The sequence below is a fragment of the Elaeis guineensis genome, chromosome 13 (assembly GCF_000442705.2).
Source record: "Elaeis guineensis isolate ETL-2024a chromosome 13, EG11, whole genome shotgun sequence".
NCBI lineage: Eukaryota > Viridiplantae > Streptophyta > Magnoliopsida > Arecales > Arecaceae > Elaeis > Elaeis guineensis.
The window spans coordinates 73,246,890-73,262,919 of record NC_026005.2 but is presented as its reverse complement, the minus strand read 5'-3'; the positions used below and the strand labels follow the sequence as shown (position 1 = coordinate 73,262,919).

Below are 16,030 nucleotides of genomic sequence, written 5' to 3'. Positions count from 1 at the left end.
ATTTTCAGTATTTAGCGGGCAGCTAGCAATTTTATGATCCTTCTGACCACATTTGAAGCAAGCACCTGTATTCCAATAGCAATCCTTGTCTGCATGATTTTTGCCACATCTGGAGCACGGCTCACCATCAATTTGTTGAGTCTTATTATCTACTGCTCCCTTATCTGATCTTTTGATATTTTTATTATTCTGCCCTTGTGTATCATTTGATTTTGCTCTCTTTCTTTGCCTTCTTTCCCTCTCCATGCGTTCTTCATTGACTTTCCTTTCAATTATCAGTGCTTTGTTTACCACATCTGCATAAGTTGTCAATATATATGGAACCACTTATTTTCGAATCTCAGTTCTCAGTCCCATCTCAAACTTGTGAACACGTTCTTGCTCACCATCCACTAATCTCGGAGCAAATTTTGCTAACTCTGTAAATTTTGCTTCATATTCAGTCACACTCATACCCTTTTGCTTCAAATAAATAAACTCTTGCTCTTTCTGGATCCTTATACTCCGAGGAAAATACTGATCATAGAATGCAATTCGAAATCTTTCCCAGGTAAGTATTTCGCCATCTTGTTCATGCTTGCGCTATAGTCGCTGACACCAGTTGTATGCTTCTCCTTGTAGTAAATAAGCTGCATATCGAATCTTTTCTTCATCAAGACACTCTTGGACAGCGAAAGCCTTCTCCATCTCCATTATCCAGTTATCAGCTTCCAAAGGTTCAGTAGTCCCCTTGAAAGCTGGAGGGGCAAGCTTTTTAAATTCTGAAATGTTGTTCCGTTGTACTGGTTGCTTTCCATGTTGTGGTGGTGGATGCTGATGTTGTTGTGTATCTCGTTGTATCTGCTGTTGTTCAAACATTTGCTGCTGTATTTGTTGTTGCGCTTGTACCATCCTGATTAGGGTCTGCATTAACTGAGCCATATCTGATTCTTGACGTACTCTCGAAGCACTCCCATTAGGATCTACGACTCTCTCCTCCTGAGGGGTGCCACTGGTCAGATGGGGAGTGCTACCATCCCGTGGTTGTGATGTCTCTCTTGCAATTCCTTGAGTAGTTCTTGTCATTCTACGGGGAGGCATGGTAACCTTGTAGTAGTAAAACCTTATTAGATTCATTTATCTATTTGTTAGGATGGGTTTATTATGATGCTCATATTCTAACGTCCCAATATTCCTAATGTTTACCCACCTACACTCATACTATGTCAAATTCTATGTGTCATAATTTATCCACTTATGTTCTGATACCATATTAATTGTCACGCCCCCGATCCGAGATTGTGAATCGAGGATCATGGCAACCGCCGCATACTTATGAAGAACTCTCTCCATAAGCACGCAAGGCATCTCATCACGATATCAATGCATCACAGTGGAATAAATTCAAATAATTATTATTCAACTGTAATTCAAGTAATTAAATCAAATATCTTACATCCAATAAAATTTTTTCCACTAAAAATAAAACAATAGATCTAAGTTCAATGAAGTTGACAATGCTAATCTCGCTTCTAAAAGCTCTGTCCCAATATTTCGTCCCACGCTCGATATTAATTATCTGAATCTGAAAAATAGAAAGAAAGGTAATGAGCTAGACAGCCCAGTAAGTAACAAATATCTCAACTAGATAATTCAGATATTATATAATTTTCAAGAATAATGCTGCAAATAAACATAAGAGTATATTTTATGCTGATTTAATACAAATCAAATATTTTCAAATATTCACATATAATATAATCATAAATCCGATTTGATTCAAAACCACTCGTAACTTAACAGCCTTGACTATGACCAACGTTTAACCCCCATTGGTGGGATCCACAGAATACCAGCGCACAACCCCCACTGGCAGGGTCTACAAATACCAGCGCACAACCCCCACTGGCAGGGTCCACAAACACCAGCGCACAACCCCCACTGGCAGGGTCCACTGAGTACCAACGTATAATCTCCATTGGCGGGGCCCACTGAAACATAGTTAGGCTGAGAGCATAAATCCGATCTGTATCAAAACACTTTGTACCATAATATATATCATAATCTTTCACTAAAACATGTGCATAAATCAATGTACCATAATCTTTCAAAAGTACTTTTCTTTCAAAACATAATTTCATAAATCATGCATAATTTCAGAGAATAATTATTTATTTTCAAAATAAATATGGAATATCTCGAGAAGATGATTCATTACTTACCTTTCACGAAGCATTGAATGAATAGATCGACTAACTTCTAGGAGATTCTTCCGTGCCTATTATCCAAAATTATATTTTTACATTAATTTTAATTCAAAATTAAATTTAACAAATCTCCAAATCAAAACCTCACTTAAAATCAGACTCTTCCCTAAACTCGATCAAAATCATCAGATGAAGCCTTCCACTACGCTAATCCTAGAGGAAATAACTTTAGAGAGAGAAATCCATCAAGAGAGAGAAATATCCTAGAGAGAGAAAATTCTAGAGAGAGAAAATAGAGAGAGAAAGTCCAATTCCAGAGAGAGAAGTCAGGGTTCAGACTGAAAGAAGAGAGAGAAACTCTCTCTCTCATCATTTTCTTTTATTTTATTTTATTTTATTATTTATTTATTTATTTATTTATTTATTTGTTCATATATATATATAAATATATATACATATATATTTTATTATTATTATTATTTTCTTTTCTTTTCTTTTCTTTTCTTTTTCTCTTTTTTTCTTTTCTTTTCTTCTTTTTCTTTTCTTTTCTTTTCTTCTTTTTCTTCTTTTCTTTTCTTTTTTCTTTTCTTTTCTTTTTTTTCTTCTTTTCTTTTCTTTTCTTTTTTCTTTTCTTTTTTTTTTCTTCTTCTTCTTCTTCTTGGCTCTTCCAGCGTCGGAACAGGGGACGGTGTCCCCTCCTTTTGCCGGGCCGTTCAGGCCACGGCCGTCGCGACGGAGGCCGGCGACAGACGGGGGCCACTCCCCCGGTCACGAAGGAGCGTGGCCGGCGGTCGATTACGATCGCCGGCACCGAAAAATTCAAGGAAAAAGAGGTCCAAAAACAGAGTCTTTTTTTCGACCGAAAATCGACGACGCTCGTCGCCGGCAGCCGCACACAAGGCATGGGAGGAAGAGGAAAGAAGGGAGGAAAAGGAGGAAGGCTTACCTTGACCTCCGGTGACTTCGTCGGAGAGCAGTCACGGCGAAGACAAAGTGGTGTCCGCGGCTCTAATTCGAAAAAATCGGAGAGAAAGAGAGAGGGAGGAGGCCGATGTTTGGTCTCATGGGGGAGGGGGTCTTCTTATAGGGAACCCTAGGACTCCGAGGGTTCCTAGGAGTCCTGATTTTGCCCAGTCTCGTCGGAGAAGAAAACTCCTATCGGGAGTCTTCTTCCCGATTTTTGATTCCCCTATTTTTTTTTTTTTGGGCTAGGTCTGCTGGGCTGGGCTTTGTTTGGGTTGGGTTTTTTTTTTGGGCTATAACGCTAATGAACAAGTTAACCTCTATGAAATATGATGAATTTTTAGAAGTACGAAAGAATGTTATGGAAATATGTGATATATATGAAAAATTAAAGGATTTGGATACGACAGTATCTGAAAATTTTCTTGTCCAGTTTGTTCTTAATTCTCTTCCATCCCAGTTTATCTAATTTAAGATTCATTATAACACACACAAGGAATCATGGTCAATGAATGAATTCATCTTCCAGTGTGTGCTAGAAGAAGAGAGATTGAAATAGGAAGGGATCCTAGTTATTCATATAGTTTCACAGGAGCATCCTAAAAGAAAGAAGATGAAGAAAGAAAATAAAAGATTCAGAAATCCATCAAAGAAAAGTTCTCATAAATTGAAATATTTCTTCTGTAATAAGGAGGGACATATCAAGAAGGACTGTGAAAAAAGAAGAAAATGATTCGAAAAGAAGGATATCCTCTTATCACTTGTTTGTTTGAAACCAATTTCATTGATGTTCCTTCTAATACCGATGGATTGATTCGGATGCTACAATTCATATTTCTAATTTATTATAGAGATTTCTTTCAGTTGGAAACAACATACTTATTACAGATATCGGATTCCAATTAGATCTACATGATATTTTTTATATTCTTTCAATATCTAAAAATTTAATTTCTTTATCAAAACTTGATTTAGAAAGTTTTTTATTTACTTTTATAAATTTAAATTTTAAATTAATAAAAAAAATTATTTTGGTTGGTACTTGAATATTATGCAATGGATTATATAAATTGAATTTAGATTTTTTTTTTGAACAATCTTTACTTGTTTTAACTGTCAATATTGAAATAAAACATAGTATTGTAAATAAGAGTTTTTCAATATTATAGCATAGACAATTAGATCACATATCAAAAGAAAGGATGACTAGATTGGTTAAGAAAGATGTTTTACCAAATCTAGATTTTAGTGATTTTGATATGTGCATCAATTGCATTAAAAAAAATAAATTAAAAGTCATAAAAAGCATGCCACCAGAAGTTAAGGACTCTTAGAATTGATACATACCAACATTATAGGTATTTTACACCGCATTTTGGAGGGCAAAAATATTTCATCACCTTTATTGGTGATTTCTTGCGTTATGTTTATGTTTTCTGTTGCATAAAAAGTTTGAAGCTTTGGAAGTCTTTAAGGTGTATAAAGCTGAAGTAGAAAATTAATTGGATAGAAAAATTAAGGCTATGAGATCTGATAGGGGTGGTGAATACTGCGGTAGATATGATGAATCTAACTATAATTTTGGATCTTTTGTCAAATTTTTTGAACAACATGGTATTATGGCACAGTACACTATGCCAAAAAATCTCTAAAAAAATGGTGTGGTTGAAAGATGTAATCGTATCTTGATGGATATGGTGAAGACTATAATTAGTAATTCCTCATTACCTTTGAATTTATAGGGAGAAGCTTTGAAAATTGCTATGTATATCTTAAATTGAATACCTAGTAAGGTCGTTCTTAAAACTCTTTTTGAGTTATGGACGGATAGGAAACCAAATTTAGGGTATTTACATATTTGGGGTTGTCCTACAGAGGCTCGGCTATATAATCTATAAGAAAAAAAATTAGATCCCAAAATTATTAGTTGTTATTTTATAGGATATCCAAAAAGATCAAAGGATTTTAGATTTTATTATCTATCACACACCACTAGAATTATTGAAACTGAAACTACTAGGTTTATTGAGAATGGTGAAAATAGTGGGAATGGTAAACCGCATAATGTGGTGTTACAGAAAATAAGAAAATCTCTTCCTATTACAGTAATACCTAGAGATGTTCTATATGAACTTGTTCAACATAAAATTATGGAACATCAACAAGTGATTGATACACCACTTTCTGAACAGACTGTCAATGAATCTAATCTGATTGAAAATAATCACCATAATGATACTGAATCTGAAATATTTCAGAGATCTACTAAAATTAGAAGATCGACTATTTCAGATGATTATGTTGCCTAGGAATAATGCTGATCCTTTACGACAATAGAATTGCTTTATAAAACATATACAAAAAAAAGCCATAGTGAAAAAAATCTTGAATCCATTGTAGTATAGCTTTTCTATTACTCCTTAATTTGGCAGCATGTATAGTAAAAAATAGAGCTAAAGAGTTGGCATTTTTTCCCCCCCGGGTGGGGTTGAGATTTGTGGAACTTGCAGTACAAGGAGCTTTCTTATTGATTGGAGCTGAAGTTTAACCCTCAATTATTATCTGAATACCTGAAACTAGGAAAGAATATTTAGAAATTGAAATTATCTTTCTTCAATTAGCTGTAAACCACTGCCTATTACAACTTCCTAAAGTTAATCATACAACCAGAGACGCAGAGAAACACTAGAACAATCTTTTTGAGCCGTGATTAGCCTTGTAAAATGGGACTTATGTTAAGTGGCATACTCCTTTATCACAGCAATCAAGACTTTTATTTACAAGGATGGATAAATCTGCTTTGTACGCTATGGAAAAATGGAAAAGAAATGGAGGGGGAAAGGCCACTTTTTCAAGAACTTCATGCTTTACCCTATAAAAAGCTTGCACTTTGCAGGGTTAATAAGTGTACGAGTTCTCTTCCCATGTCAAGAGTGATGACATCAAAATTTTTGCATGAATTATGTGTTTTTCTCGTATCTGAACTAGATCAGGTCCGGATCCAAATTTCTTATATTGGGATCAAGATATACATGAATTCGATCCGATCCGATCCAACCCAACTCGAGTGATCCATTGGATCAAAAATTTTAACTATAGACTAGGTCCAATCTGATCCAATCTTCTATGGTTGGGTTTGGATCTAATGTTAAGATCTAATCAAAAAATCATATCAGAACAGGATGACTCAAAATCCCATCTAACCCGGCCCATCTGCACCTTTCACTACAGAAAAAATATGCATTAACGACGCTATTTATGGTCATTAACGACGCTTTAAAGCGTCGCTATTTGGCTTTACGACGCTTCGAAAAGCGTCGGCAAAGCGTCGACTATGTAAGAGTGGGGACGAATAGCGCCGACGCTTTTTAAAAGCGTCGTTATTTTTTAACGACGCTTTAAAGCGTCGTAAAGATTTACATTAACGACGCTTTAAAGCGTCGTTAAATTTGTCTTAACGACGCTTTAAAGCGTCGTTAATTTAAATCTTTACGACGCTTTAAAGCATCGCAAAAGACAAATTTAACGACGCTTATAAGCGTCGTTAATGTAAAAATTTACGACGCTTTAAAGCGTCGCAAAAGACAAATTTAACGACGCTTATAAGCGTCGTTAAAGGTTTTAAGAAGAAAAAAAATATAAATATTATTTAAAAAAAAATAATACAATACATTTCTGTACGAAATCATATCACACATGTACAATACAATAAACATGTACAATCACCACATTCACATTCACACCTGTACAATCACCATCATTCACATCACCTGTACAATACAATAAACATGTACAATCACCACATTCACATTCACACATGTACAATCACCATCATTCACATCAAAAGCAAGCTGAAATAGAAAATTTAATCAAACCAAAAGACAATATTTTATATAAATAAAAATAAAGTACTAATCATCCATTACAATCAAGAGTAATATAAATAAATAAAAAAATACAACAAAAATAAAATAACATCAATCTGCAGGCGGATGGTCGTCGTTGTCTCCACGTGACGTGCCGCTATCTCGACGGGTGCCTGATATGCCAGGAGCCTACAAAAAACATATCAAAAGCATGATTTGCATATCTATAAATAAAATATATAAATCATTAAATTAATACAAAAATATATATTTAATATTATGTGTTTACCTGAGATGAACCATACATCTCTAATAAAGATGTAAGGCGATCAATCTGTCCCCTCATGGCCTGCATCTCGGCACGGCTCTGTCGCATCTCCTCCATCTCAGCGGCACGACTCTGTCTAATCTCCTGTATCTTCGCCTCGAGTCTGCGAACGCGTGAATCCTGAGCATCTGCTGCAGCATGCTGCGTATATCTACTAACCTCAGATAACTGAGTGGGGGTGACTCCTACTCCATAACCCCTCACTCGGCCGTAGCGCTCTGGTCCCATCAACTCTGTGAAGACCTCGATCTCGATACGGCTCTGCTGCGTAGATGCTGCGGACTCGTCGTCACGCTCCGCAATGAGAGATGTAGCCCTCTCCTGTATTTTTTTTGAAAACAAGAGTTATACATTAATAGCTAACAAAATTAAATTTAAATCATTGCAAAAAATATAATATTAATAATACCGTACATATAAATCTCTCGACTCATCTCGAACAAAAGTACCATCCTGATGAGTATGAGTCATCCGGTAAAACTCCACTTGTCCGGGTTCCCTCCCATGCTCATCCTCCTACACAAATAATTTCAATTTTAAGCAAACAATTATGATAATTTAAAAAAATATATGAGTATCATGATACAGACATGGTCCACGATACATAATGATATTAGTTATATAAATATTTGAACATAAAAATTAAAAGTTAATTATGAAAGTTTAAGGAACATACAAACTCCTGTCGGAGTCGTGCATAACTCTTCGACCCCGATGTATGAGGAACAGACTGAGCTGCTCGTGCAGCTCTACCAATAGCAGAATAAGTCTGTAAAATAAAGTAAAGAACTTGTTATATATACAATATATAATAAAAATCAATATTTTTATAAAATATTTAGAAAAAAAAGATAATAAACAGATAATATACCTGTGCCCTCTCGGAGAACCAATAATGAACCAACTCCATCCACTGATGAGGGGGTACATCAGGAGGACAATTCCTAGCAACCTCCTCCTCTGTCATACCCTGTCTCATATAGTCCTTCTTCAATTGCGCTCTATATTCTTTCCATTTGCGGTTGAGAGACTTCATTACAAAATCATGAGTGGATGGAGGGAGAACAAACTTGCTCTATAAAAAAAAAAGTTAAATGAAATAAATTATATAAATGACTAACAATTAATATACAGTATGAACATCAATTCATTACCTCTATAACTCGGAGGAGCTCAACTTTGTACGTTGGAAGCATGTCATTCCATTTTGCATAGCCCAACGGACATAGCTGAGGCCTCCGAGCAACAGTCCCCAAAAATGAAGTCAATAAGCAGGCAGCTTTCTTAATTGGCTGACCTAGCTGATTGCACTCCACAATAATCCTCTCACCCTCACGCATCTGCCACACATCTCGTACTACTGTGGGTCCGCGTCTGGGGCGTACTCTCCCGGATCTGTCTGCAAAAAATACATAAAAGTAACTATATCATAAATATACATAAAATGAAATAAAAAAAATTTACATGAAAGACAATATATACCCTGCACGTGTATCTCATCATCTGGCTGATGAACAGGAGGATCGTGCTGTGCTGATGATGAAGGACAGGGCTCAGAATGCTGTGCAGCTGAACTGGCCTCAGGCTGCTGTGCTGAAGAAGACGTACCGGCCTTTGTCTGTGAAAACTGGAACTGCACACCAGCATATCGTCCCATGTGACGCATGATGTCACCTAGCATTTATATAAATAAAAGGTAGAATCAGTTAATATATGGAGTAAAATAACACAATAATTAATGCAAAATATATACATCATAAATAATTATTACCAGTAACAATCAAGCAGTAGTGTTTTCTTCGAATTCTGTTCTAACCAACGTCGTCGTATCATTTAAATCATCAGCTGGCACAAAATTGTAGGGCATACATTGTGTATAAGTGTCATCGTCATCATCCTCCACTTGGTTTCCCATATCATATAAGTCTCTAGGTTTTGTTTTGATGACAGTAAACCAATCTTTATCTTTTGCATCTTGTACATAAAATACTTGACGAGCTTGAGATGAAAAAATGAATGGGTCATCCTTCAATAACACACCAGTGTGTATCAACCTTGAAAAATTTACAAGTGTAAATCCATTTGCATCTTGTTTCAAACCCCTTGGTGAGTTTATGTCTATCCAATCACATCTAAACAGTACTACTTTAAATTTTCCATAATAATCCAACTCATAGATATCTTTAAGTGCACCATAATAGGATTTTCCATCCGCTTCCACCATAACACCGCTATTCTGTGTTTTTCTAAATTTCTCCCGTTCTCTAGTATGAAATTTAAAGCCATTAATTATGAAACCATTATATCTATTCACAATCTTGTTAGGTCCTCGAGCAAGAGCTATTAGTTCATCTGACTTATTTGTCTCCATCATCTTTGATACCTAACAAAAAATGATATGACGAAGTGCAGTTGAGTTATCTGATATTAAATATGTATCAAAAATTAATATATCCAATAATTAAATATAAATCACACCTGATTCGAAAGCCACATAGGGAATAACTCGACCAACCATCGCTGTTCAATTCTTGCATTAGGACGAATGTTATGATTGGCTCGTCTCTGATAAATTAAAAATTCACTGCATAAAATATAAATATATCATTTAGAACATTATATCTAATATAAAATTTAAATTTTGATGTCATTCCTTAAATATACTAACCTGCGATGGTCAGATATTATGTCACTATGAAGTAACATATAACGATGTGCTTGTGCTAAGGATTTTTGATCAAGTACAATACCTTCACCTCTTCCCAAGAATTTTCCAGCAGTTAAGAACTTATACAGTTCTGCATTCTCCACAAAGTCATTATGCCGTTGAGGTCGACTAAAAATAGTCTCTACACCTTGAAGATATCTTGAACAAAATGTCAAACATTCATCCGCAATATATGCTTCAGCAATCGAGCCTTCGGGATAGGCTCTATTTCGCACATAATCTTTAAGACGCACAAGATACCTTCAAGAATTAAATATTTATTAAAATATCAGTATGCTGTTGTTTCTAATAAAATTATCAAAAGATTTAAGGTTTGTAATAATACCTCTCAATAGGATACATCCATCTATAATGTACCGGTCCACCAACTTTAACTTCTGAAGCTAGGTGAACGAGCAGATGTACCATAATAGTAAAAAATCCAGGAGGAAAAATCTTTTCCATCTGGCAAAGTGTAATTGCAATATCCGATTCTAACTGATCAAGTTCCCGAGGATCAATAACTTTGGAACATAATGCCTTAAAGAATGACGATAATCGAAGTACAATTGTAACAACTTGTTTCGGCAATGACGATCTTAAAGCTATTGGAAAAATATCTTGCATCAATATGTGACCATCATGACTTTTAAGATTTGAAAGTTTTCGATCCTTTAGATGCACACATCGTGAAATATTCGATGCATATCCATCGGGTACTTTGATACTTTTCAAAACTCCCAAAAAATTATCCTTTTCTCGAGCAGACATTGTGTAACATGCAGGAGGCACATAAATTCTATCATTAGCAAGCATTTTAGGATGAAGTTCCTATCGGATACCCATTTCTTTTAAATCAAGACGTGCCTTCATGTTATCTTTGCTCTTTCCATCAAGGTTTAAAAATGTTCCAAGTAAATTATCGCAAACATTCTTCTCTATATGCATGACATCAAGATTGTGCCGAATAAGATTATGTTTCCAATAAGGTAAGTCAAAAAAGATACTTCGTTTTTTCCATAAATATTTACTTGGCTGTTGTGTAGATGCTATCTGTGTGTCTTCCTCATTTTCATCCTCGAAATAATTGTCTGGATCTTGAAATAACCGATCTGCATCTATAGTACTGATACTGACTTCCTCTGGTAACCCTTCGTGCACTGAGCGTTCAACATCATCCCTTCCTCTTTTTTTAGAGGACTTTGAGTGCTTACCATAGCTGTAATTCATGCCATCCATTTGTCTATGAACATCAGTTCCAGAAGGTGGAATAGGGGCACATCCCAATTCTATAGTACCATCAAACAAATCTTTCTGAAATCGAAACGGATGATTTGCTTCCAACCATCGACGATGTCCCATGTAACAAAATTTACCTCCATGTTTTAACCAAATTGAATGTGTTGAATCTCCACAACAAGGACATGCGATCCGTCCCTTTGTACTCCAGCCAGATAAATTGGCATATGCTGGAAAATCATTAATAGTCCATAACAATGCTGCCCGTAGTTTAAATGTTTGGCCGTTGGAAGCATCAAATGCATCAACACCCTCCCACAACTGTTTCAATTCCTCTATCAAAGGCTGTAGAAAAATATCAATATCATTGCCTGGACCCTTATCTCCTGGAATAACCATTGACAAGATAAGTGATGATTGTTTCATGCACATCCACGGTGGCAAATTGTAAGGTATCAAAACGACTGGCCAAGTGCTGTAGGTAGAACTCAGGGTCCGAAATGGATTGAAGCCATCAGAAGCTAAGCCAAACCTAACACTGCGAACATCAGAGGCAAAATCAGGATGTCTATCATCAAATGCTTTCCATTGAAGACTATCTGCTGGATGTCTCAACATTCCATCCTTTGTACGTCCTTCATGATGCCATCTCATTGATGAAGCTGTTTTTGATGATGCATAAATCCTTTTCAATCTAGGTATAAGAGGAAAGTAACGCAATACCTTGGCCGGTTTCTTTTTACTCCGCGTTGCATCCAATTCATTCAGTACATCATCTCGATCTTCTTTTTGTGTTATCCATCTTGAAGATCCACATACATTGCATGACTCTTGATTAGCGTTTTCACCCCGATATAACATACAATCTTTCGGACAACTATGAATCTTTTCGTATCCAAGATCCAATTTCTTTACTACTTTCTTGGCTTCATAATACGATGGTGGTAAACGAGTACTTTCTGGAAATGCATCCTTTAATAACTTGAGCAGCATGGTAAAACTCTTTCCAGACCATCCATTCAAATATTTGATATGAAATAAATGAACAAGAAAAGAAATCTTAGAAAATTTTGTACAACCCGGATATAATTCTTCGTCTGCATCTTTCATTAAGGTGTGATAACGAGCTGTCTCATCATTAGATGTATGTATGGGCTCCTCAACATGCATACGTTCCGTATGCGTACATCCATCAAACATCCCAACTGTTTCTTGTATACTACTGGATTCTCCTAAATTTTGAACATCAAATCCAAAAGCATCTGTGATCAAACCCCTTATATCATCATCTCTTGCAGAATTGTCTTCTAGGCTAGTGGATCCGCAATGAGTCAGGGGTTGGTTACATGATGATGGCAACATAGATTCTCCATGAAAAATCCAGTCGGTATAACTTCTTAAAAAACCATTCCATACCAAATGTTCTTCAACATTTTGTGGATCTAAAGAAGAACTATTTACACATTTCCGATATGGACATAAAATCTTTCCATTCAAACTACTTTTCTCCATACCAAATTTAATGAAGTCATGAACTCCATCTAAATATTCTTTACTATTCCTTGGTTTATTTATCCAACTTTTGTCCATTGTAGGATAAAACTGACCGAACTTGCAATTTATCTAAAAATAAAAAAAAATTATACAATCTATATTAATGCAATGAGTAAAAAATATCAGTCATTTCATAAAATCTAAAAAAATAACAACTACATAAAGTTTACATAGTAAATGCTTGCTATCATCAACTAATAGGTAAAGAAGGTCCTATCCCATTCAGAAAATGCATTAATTCTATAGGTCAATTACAAAAATCAAATGATATGCAACAAGAGTCGAAAAAAATTTCGGCAGCATTTCCCCTTAGTTCTTCCGTATAGGAAGAACAAAAGAAAAATACCATCCGAAATTTTTTCCGAACCCTCAGCATACCATTTGATTATGGTAATGACCTATAGAATTACTCACATTTTCCAAACTATCCATACTGGACAATCAATTGATCAATGTACATAATTCTTTTATCCGTACAAAAATAAATAAATGTACGGATACAATAGAATATGTACATTAATCAAAAGACGGGTCTACGTTTCTATGGAATGCAATTTTTCTAGTACCTGAAAATACTAGGGACAATATACCAGGTTCATTGTCTGTGCATTTGCATAGAAATTATTATCATAACATGATAGATCAATTTTCTACGCTACGGAAGCAATTAATTAATTAATAAAATTTGAGAGCACGCATCAGAAGGTTCTAATCTATATTTTTGTCACCTGTGAAAGAATGTATAGTTTTCAGATAACTTCTTTACAAATAATAAAAGAAATGTTGTGCAAAAAATACTGTCTATCTACTATGCTGTGGAATGCAGGTAGCTGTGCATGCTATGGCAGTCAAGTATGGAGGCAAGTTTGTTGATATATTTCTTAAAGCTACAATCCAAATCCTAACAGTTTTCAAATGATTGATGGTAGGACACTGAATGATGAATATTTCTCCAGCATTTGACTTCTTACATGACCATTTCCAAGAACACAATGACATTATAATTCAAACGGTAAGATGCATCTTGCTTCCCACTAGTTGACAATGTCAAATCATCTTCATATCATACTCTTTTCTCGCCTTAATAATGTGTTGCAGGTCAGAGAGCTTCAAAAGGCAACAAGAATTATACAGACCTTGTGTTCTGAGGCCAAGGTATGATTTTATTTATGCAACTAGCTGTCTTTGACAGATCAGTATCTCTCCGTCTTCACTGGAATATCATTATTTCGCTAAGGGGTCAAAACGGACAATGGTCACACGCAATGTTCCTGCTACTAAGAGGTCTTTGGAGCGCTTTGTGTTCCATGTCAAGGCTTTGTTACACAATACCTCAAGTGGGTGCAGTTTTTGGATGGGTAGGTTCATAATCATATGGACATAGGCACTTTCTGTTTCATTTCCACTATCATCCTGTCTCCTCATATGACACATTTAAGCATTTTTGTTGGTGTGTGTTCATGCTCATCACAGTCCTTCCATATTATCGACTCAGCATCAGAATAGGTGGTCATGTACACTGAATCTTACCTTGTGTCTAACCATCTTCTTTATAACAGGCAATTTAAAACACAAGGATTTAAGTGGTCATGTGGTAAGTTCCCAAGTGTATGACAATGGAAATGATGACATTAATAGAGAAGCAGAAAATCTAACGGAGGCAGAGCCTAGGGTTCTTTCTGACGATAGCAGCCAACGAGATGATGGGAACTGAATGTGACTTGGACCTACTCATGCATCAAGTTTTTTGTATATAAATTCTAAGCATGAAAATACACCTAGAATAGTTAATTATTTTTGTGACCTTTTTGTTTTCCCTTGATGAAAATTGGCATCCTGTCCTTCATTTGCTTATGTTGTTCATAATCATAATCCATTTGGACAAGAGAAATAAAATGGTGTTAATCAAACATTTCTACAGTCTCATGGTAGACATAACAAATTTTTTTTTTTTTTTTTTTTTTGTGTGTGTGCACTGTCTTCGTTGTTTCCTTAAACAAAGCATTTATCAGAAAACTCTCTTCCTTGTTTCCTCAAACACAGCATTTATCAGAAAACTTCCTCTACAGGCGCACTCAACATCAGATTCTTCAAACCACATCAAAGAAGAAATCCATCATAATACAGTCGGCCAAACTTACGGTAATGGATGCATAAAGCCTAATACATAAAAGCAACACGATACAGGGGGCCCAAAGGATACAAAGCCAAACCAAAATCCATCAAAGCAATCGTACAAATCTTCAGCCAAAGGATACATTCAACCACACAAGCTTCATCACCGGTAAAATTAATCCAAACTCGTCAATCACTACCAGTTCATGGAAAAGTAGGCATGGGAGAGGTAATGCAGAAAAGTACCTCAATTCTCAGACGCTGAAGGCCGGGGAGTCGTTGTTGGAGACCTTCGGGTAGCTAGTGATGACAGCCGACCAAGAAACAAGTAAATTAGGGTTAGGGTTCCGGTCAAGGGGTGAGACTAGACATGAGAGAGAAAAAAATCGAAGGGAAGAAGAGATCAAACCTCGGAGAGACGAGAAAGCACCGGTGCCGGCAAGAGGAAGAGCTCGAGAAGCGGAAAGGACAGCCTTAGAGGGATCGGAGACGGGATCGAACGATCGTAGACGGGATCGAGCAGCGGTGAGGAAAAAACGAGAGGAGAAGTCGGCGCCGGCGATCGTCGGCGACAGGAAAAGGGGGACGGCGGCTGCGCTGCTGGCGGCGGAGATGGGGTCGGCGGAGATGGGGTCGGGTGGAAAGTGGCGGCAGTAGATGGATTAGGGCACGAAAGGTCGGGGTGTTAAACGAACCTAACGACGCTAAAAAGCGTCGTTAAAGATCCTTATTTAATGACGCTTTTTCTAAAAGCGTCGGCGTTGACAGTTTCAAAATTACGACGCTTAAAAGCGTCGTTAAGAAACGACGCTTTTTAAAAGCGTCGGCAGGTCAGCGCAACCTGCCGACGCTTTTCAAAAGCGTCGGCAAAAAAATGTCGGAAAATTTATATTTTCTTGTAGTGTTTGGGTTGCAGCAACGATGGAGAGCACCGCATGGGGCACTACTTGTTTTTTTTTTTTTTTTGGGTAGAATATGTGTGATGTCTGCATAGCTTCGGCTGCATATGCGCATGAAAACCTCCACCCACAAGCGGTGAGGTGGCTCCAAAATACCATTAGCTGGATGGCAT

General features: G+C 36.4%; 3 protein-coding genes and 1 long non-coding RNA gene across 4 annotated transcripts; 1 reads left to right on the top strand and 3 right to left on the bottom strand.

Moving 5' to 3' along the window:
- Positions 1-7,126: 7,126 nt before the first annotated feature.
- On the bottom strand, positions 7,127-8,099 carry LOC140853208 (uncharacterized). Its single transcript, XM_073247335.1, has 4 exons — positions 8,020-8,099; positions 7,758-7,859; positions 7,305-7,664; positions 7,127-7,204 (listed from the first exon to the last, which is right to left on the bottom strand). The coding sequence occupies exons 2-4, from the start codon at positions 7,812-7,814 to the stop codon at positions 7,127-7,129; spliced, it is 495 nt and encodes a 164-aa protein (XP_073103436.1). The 5' UTR covers positions 7,815-7,859; positions 8,020-8,099.
- A 66-nt stretch (positions 8,100-8,165) lies between these two features.
- LOC140853179 (uncharacterized) lies at positions 8,166-9,000 on the bottom strand. Its single transcript, XM_073247261.1, has 3 exons — positions 8,826-9,000; positions 8,498-8,742; positions 8,166-8,418 (listed from the first exon to the last, which is right to left on the bottom strand). Exons 1-3 carry the CDS (start codon positions 8,998-9,000, stop codon positions 8,182-8,184), a joined length of 657 nt encoding a protein of 218 aa, XP_073103362.1. The 3' UTR covers positions 8,166-8,181.
- Positions 9,001-13,613: 4,613 nt separating this feature from the next.
- Positions 13,614-14,749, top strand: LOC140853330 (uncharacterized). The gene is made up of 4 exons (XM_073247834.1): positions 13,614-13,855; positions 13,942-13,998; positions 14,081-14,201; positions 14,403-14,749. The coding sequence occupies exons 1-4, from the start codon at positions 13,781-13,783 to the stop codon at positions 14,555-14,557; spliced, it is 408 nt and encodes a 135-aa protein (XP_073103935.1). The 5' UTR covers positions 13,614-13,780; the 3' UTR covers positions 14,558-14,749.
- Positions 14,750-14,847: 98 nt separating this feature from the next.
- Positions 14,848-15,579, bottom strand: LOC140853331 (uncharacterized). Its single transcript, XR_012136336.1, has 2 exons — positions 15,368-15,579; positions 14,848-15,248 (listed from the first exon to the last, which is right to left on the bottom strand). It is a non-coding gene; the product is annotated as an uncharacterized lncRNA (long non-coding RNA).
- Between the last annotated feature and the right edge of the window lie 451 nt (positions 15,580-16,030).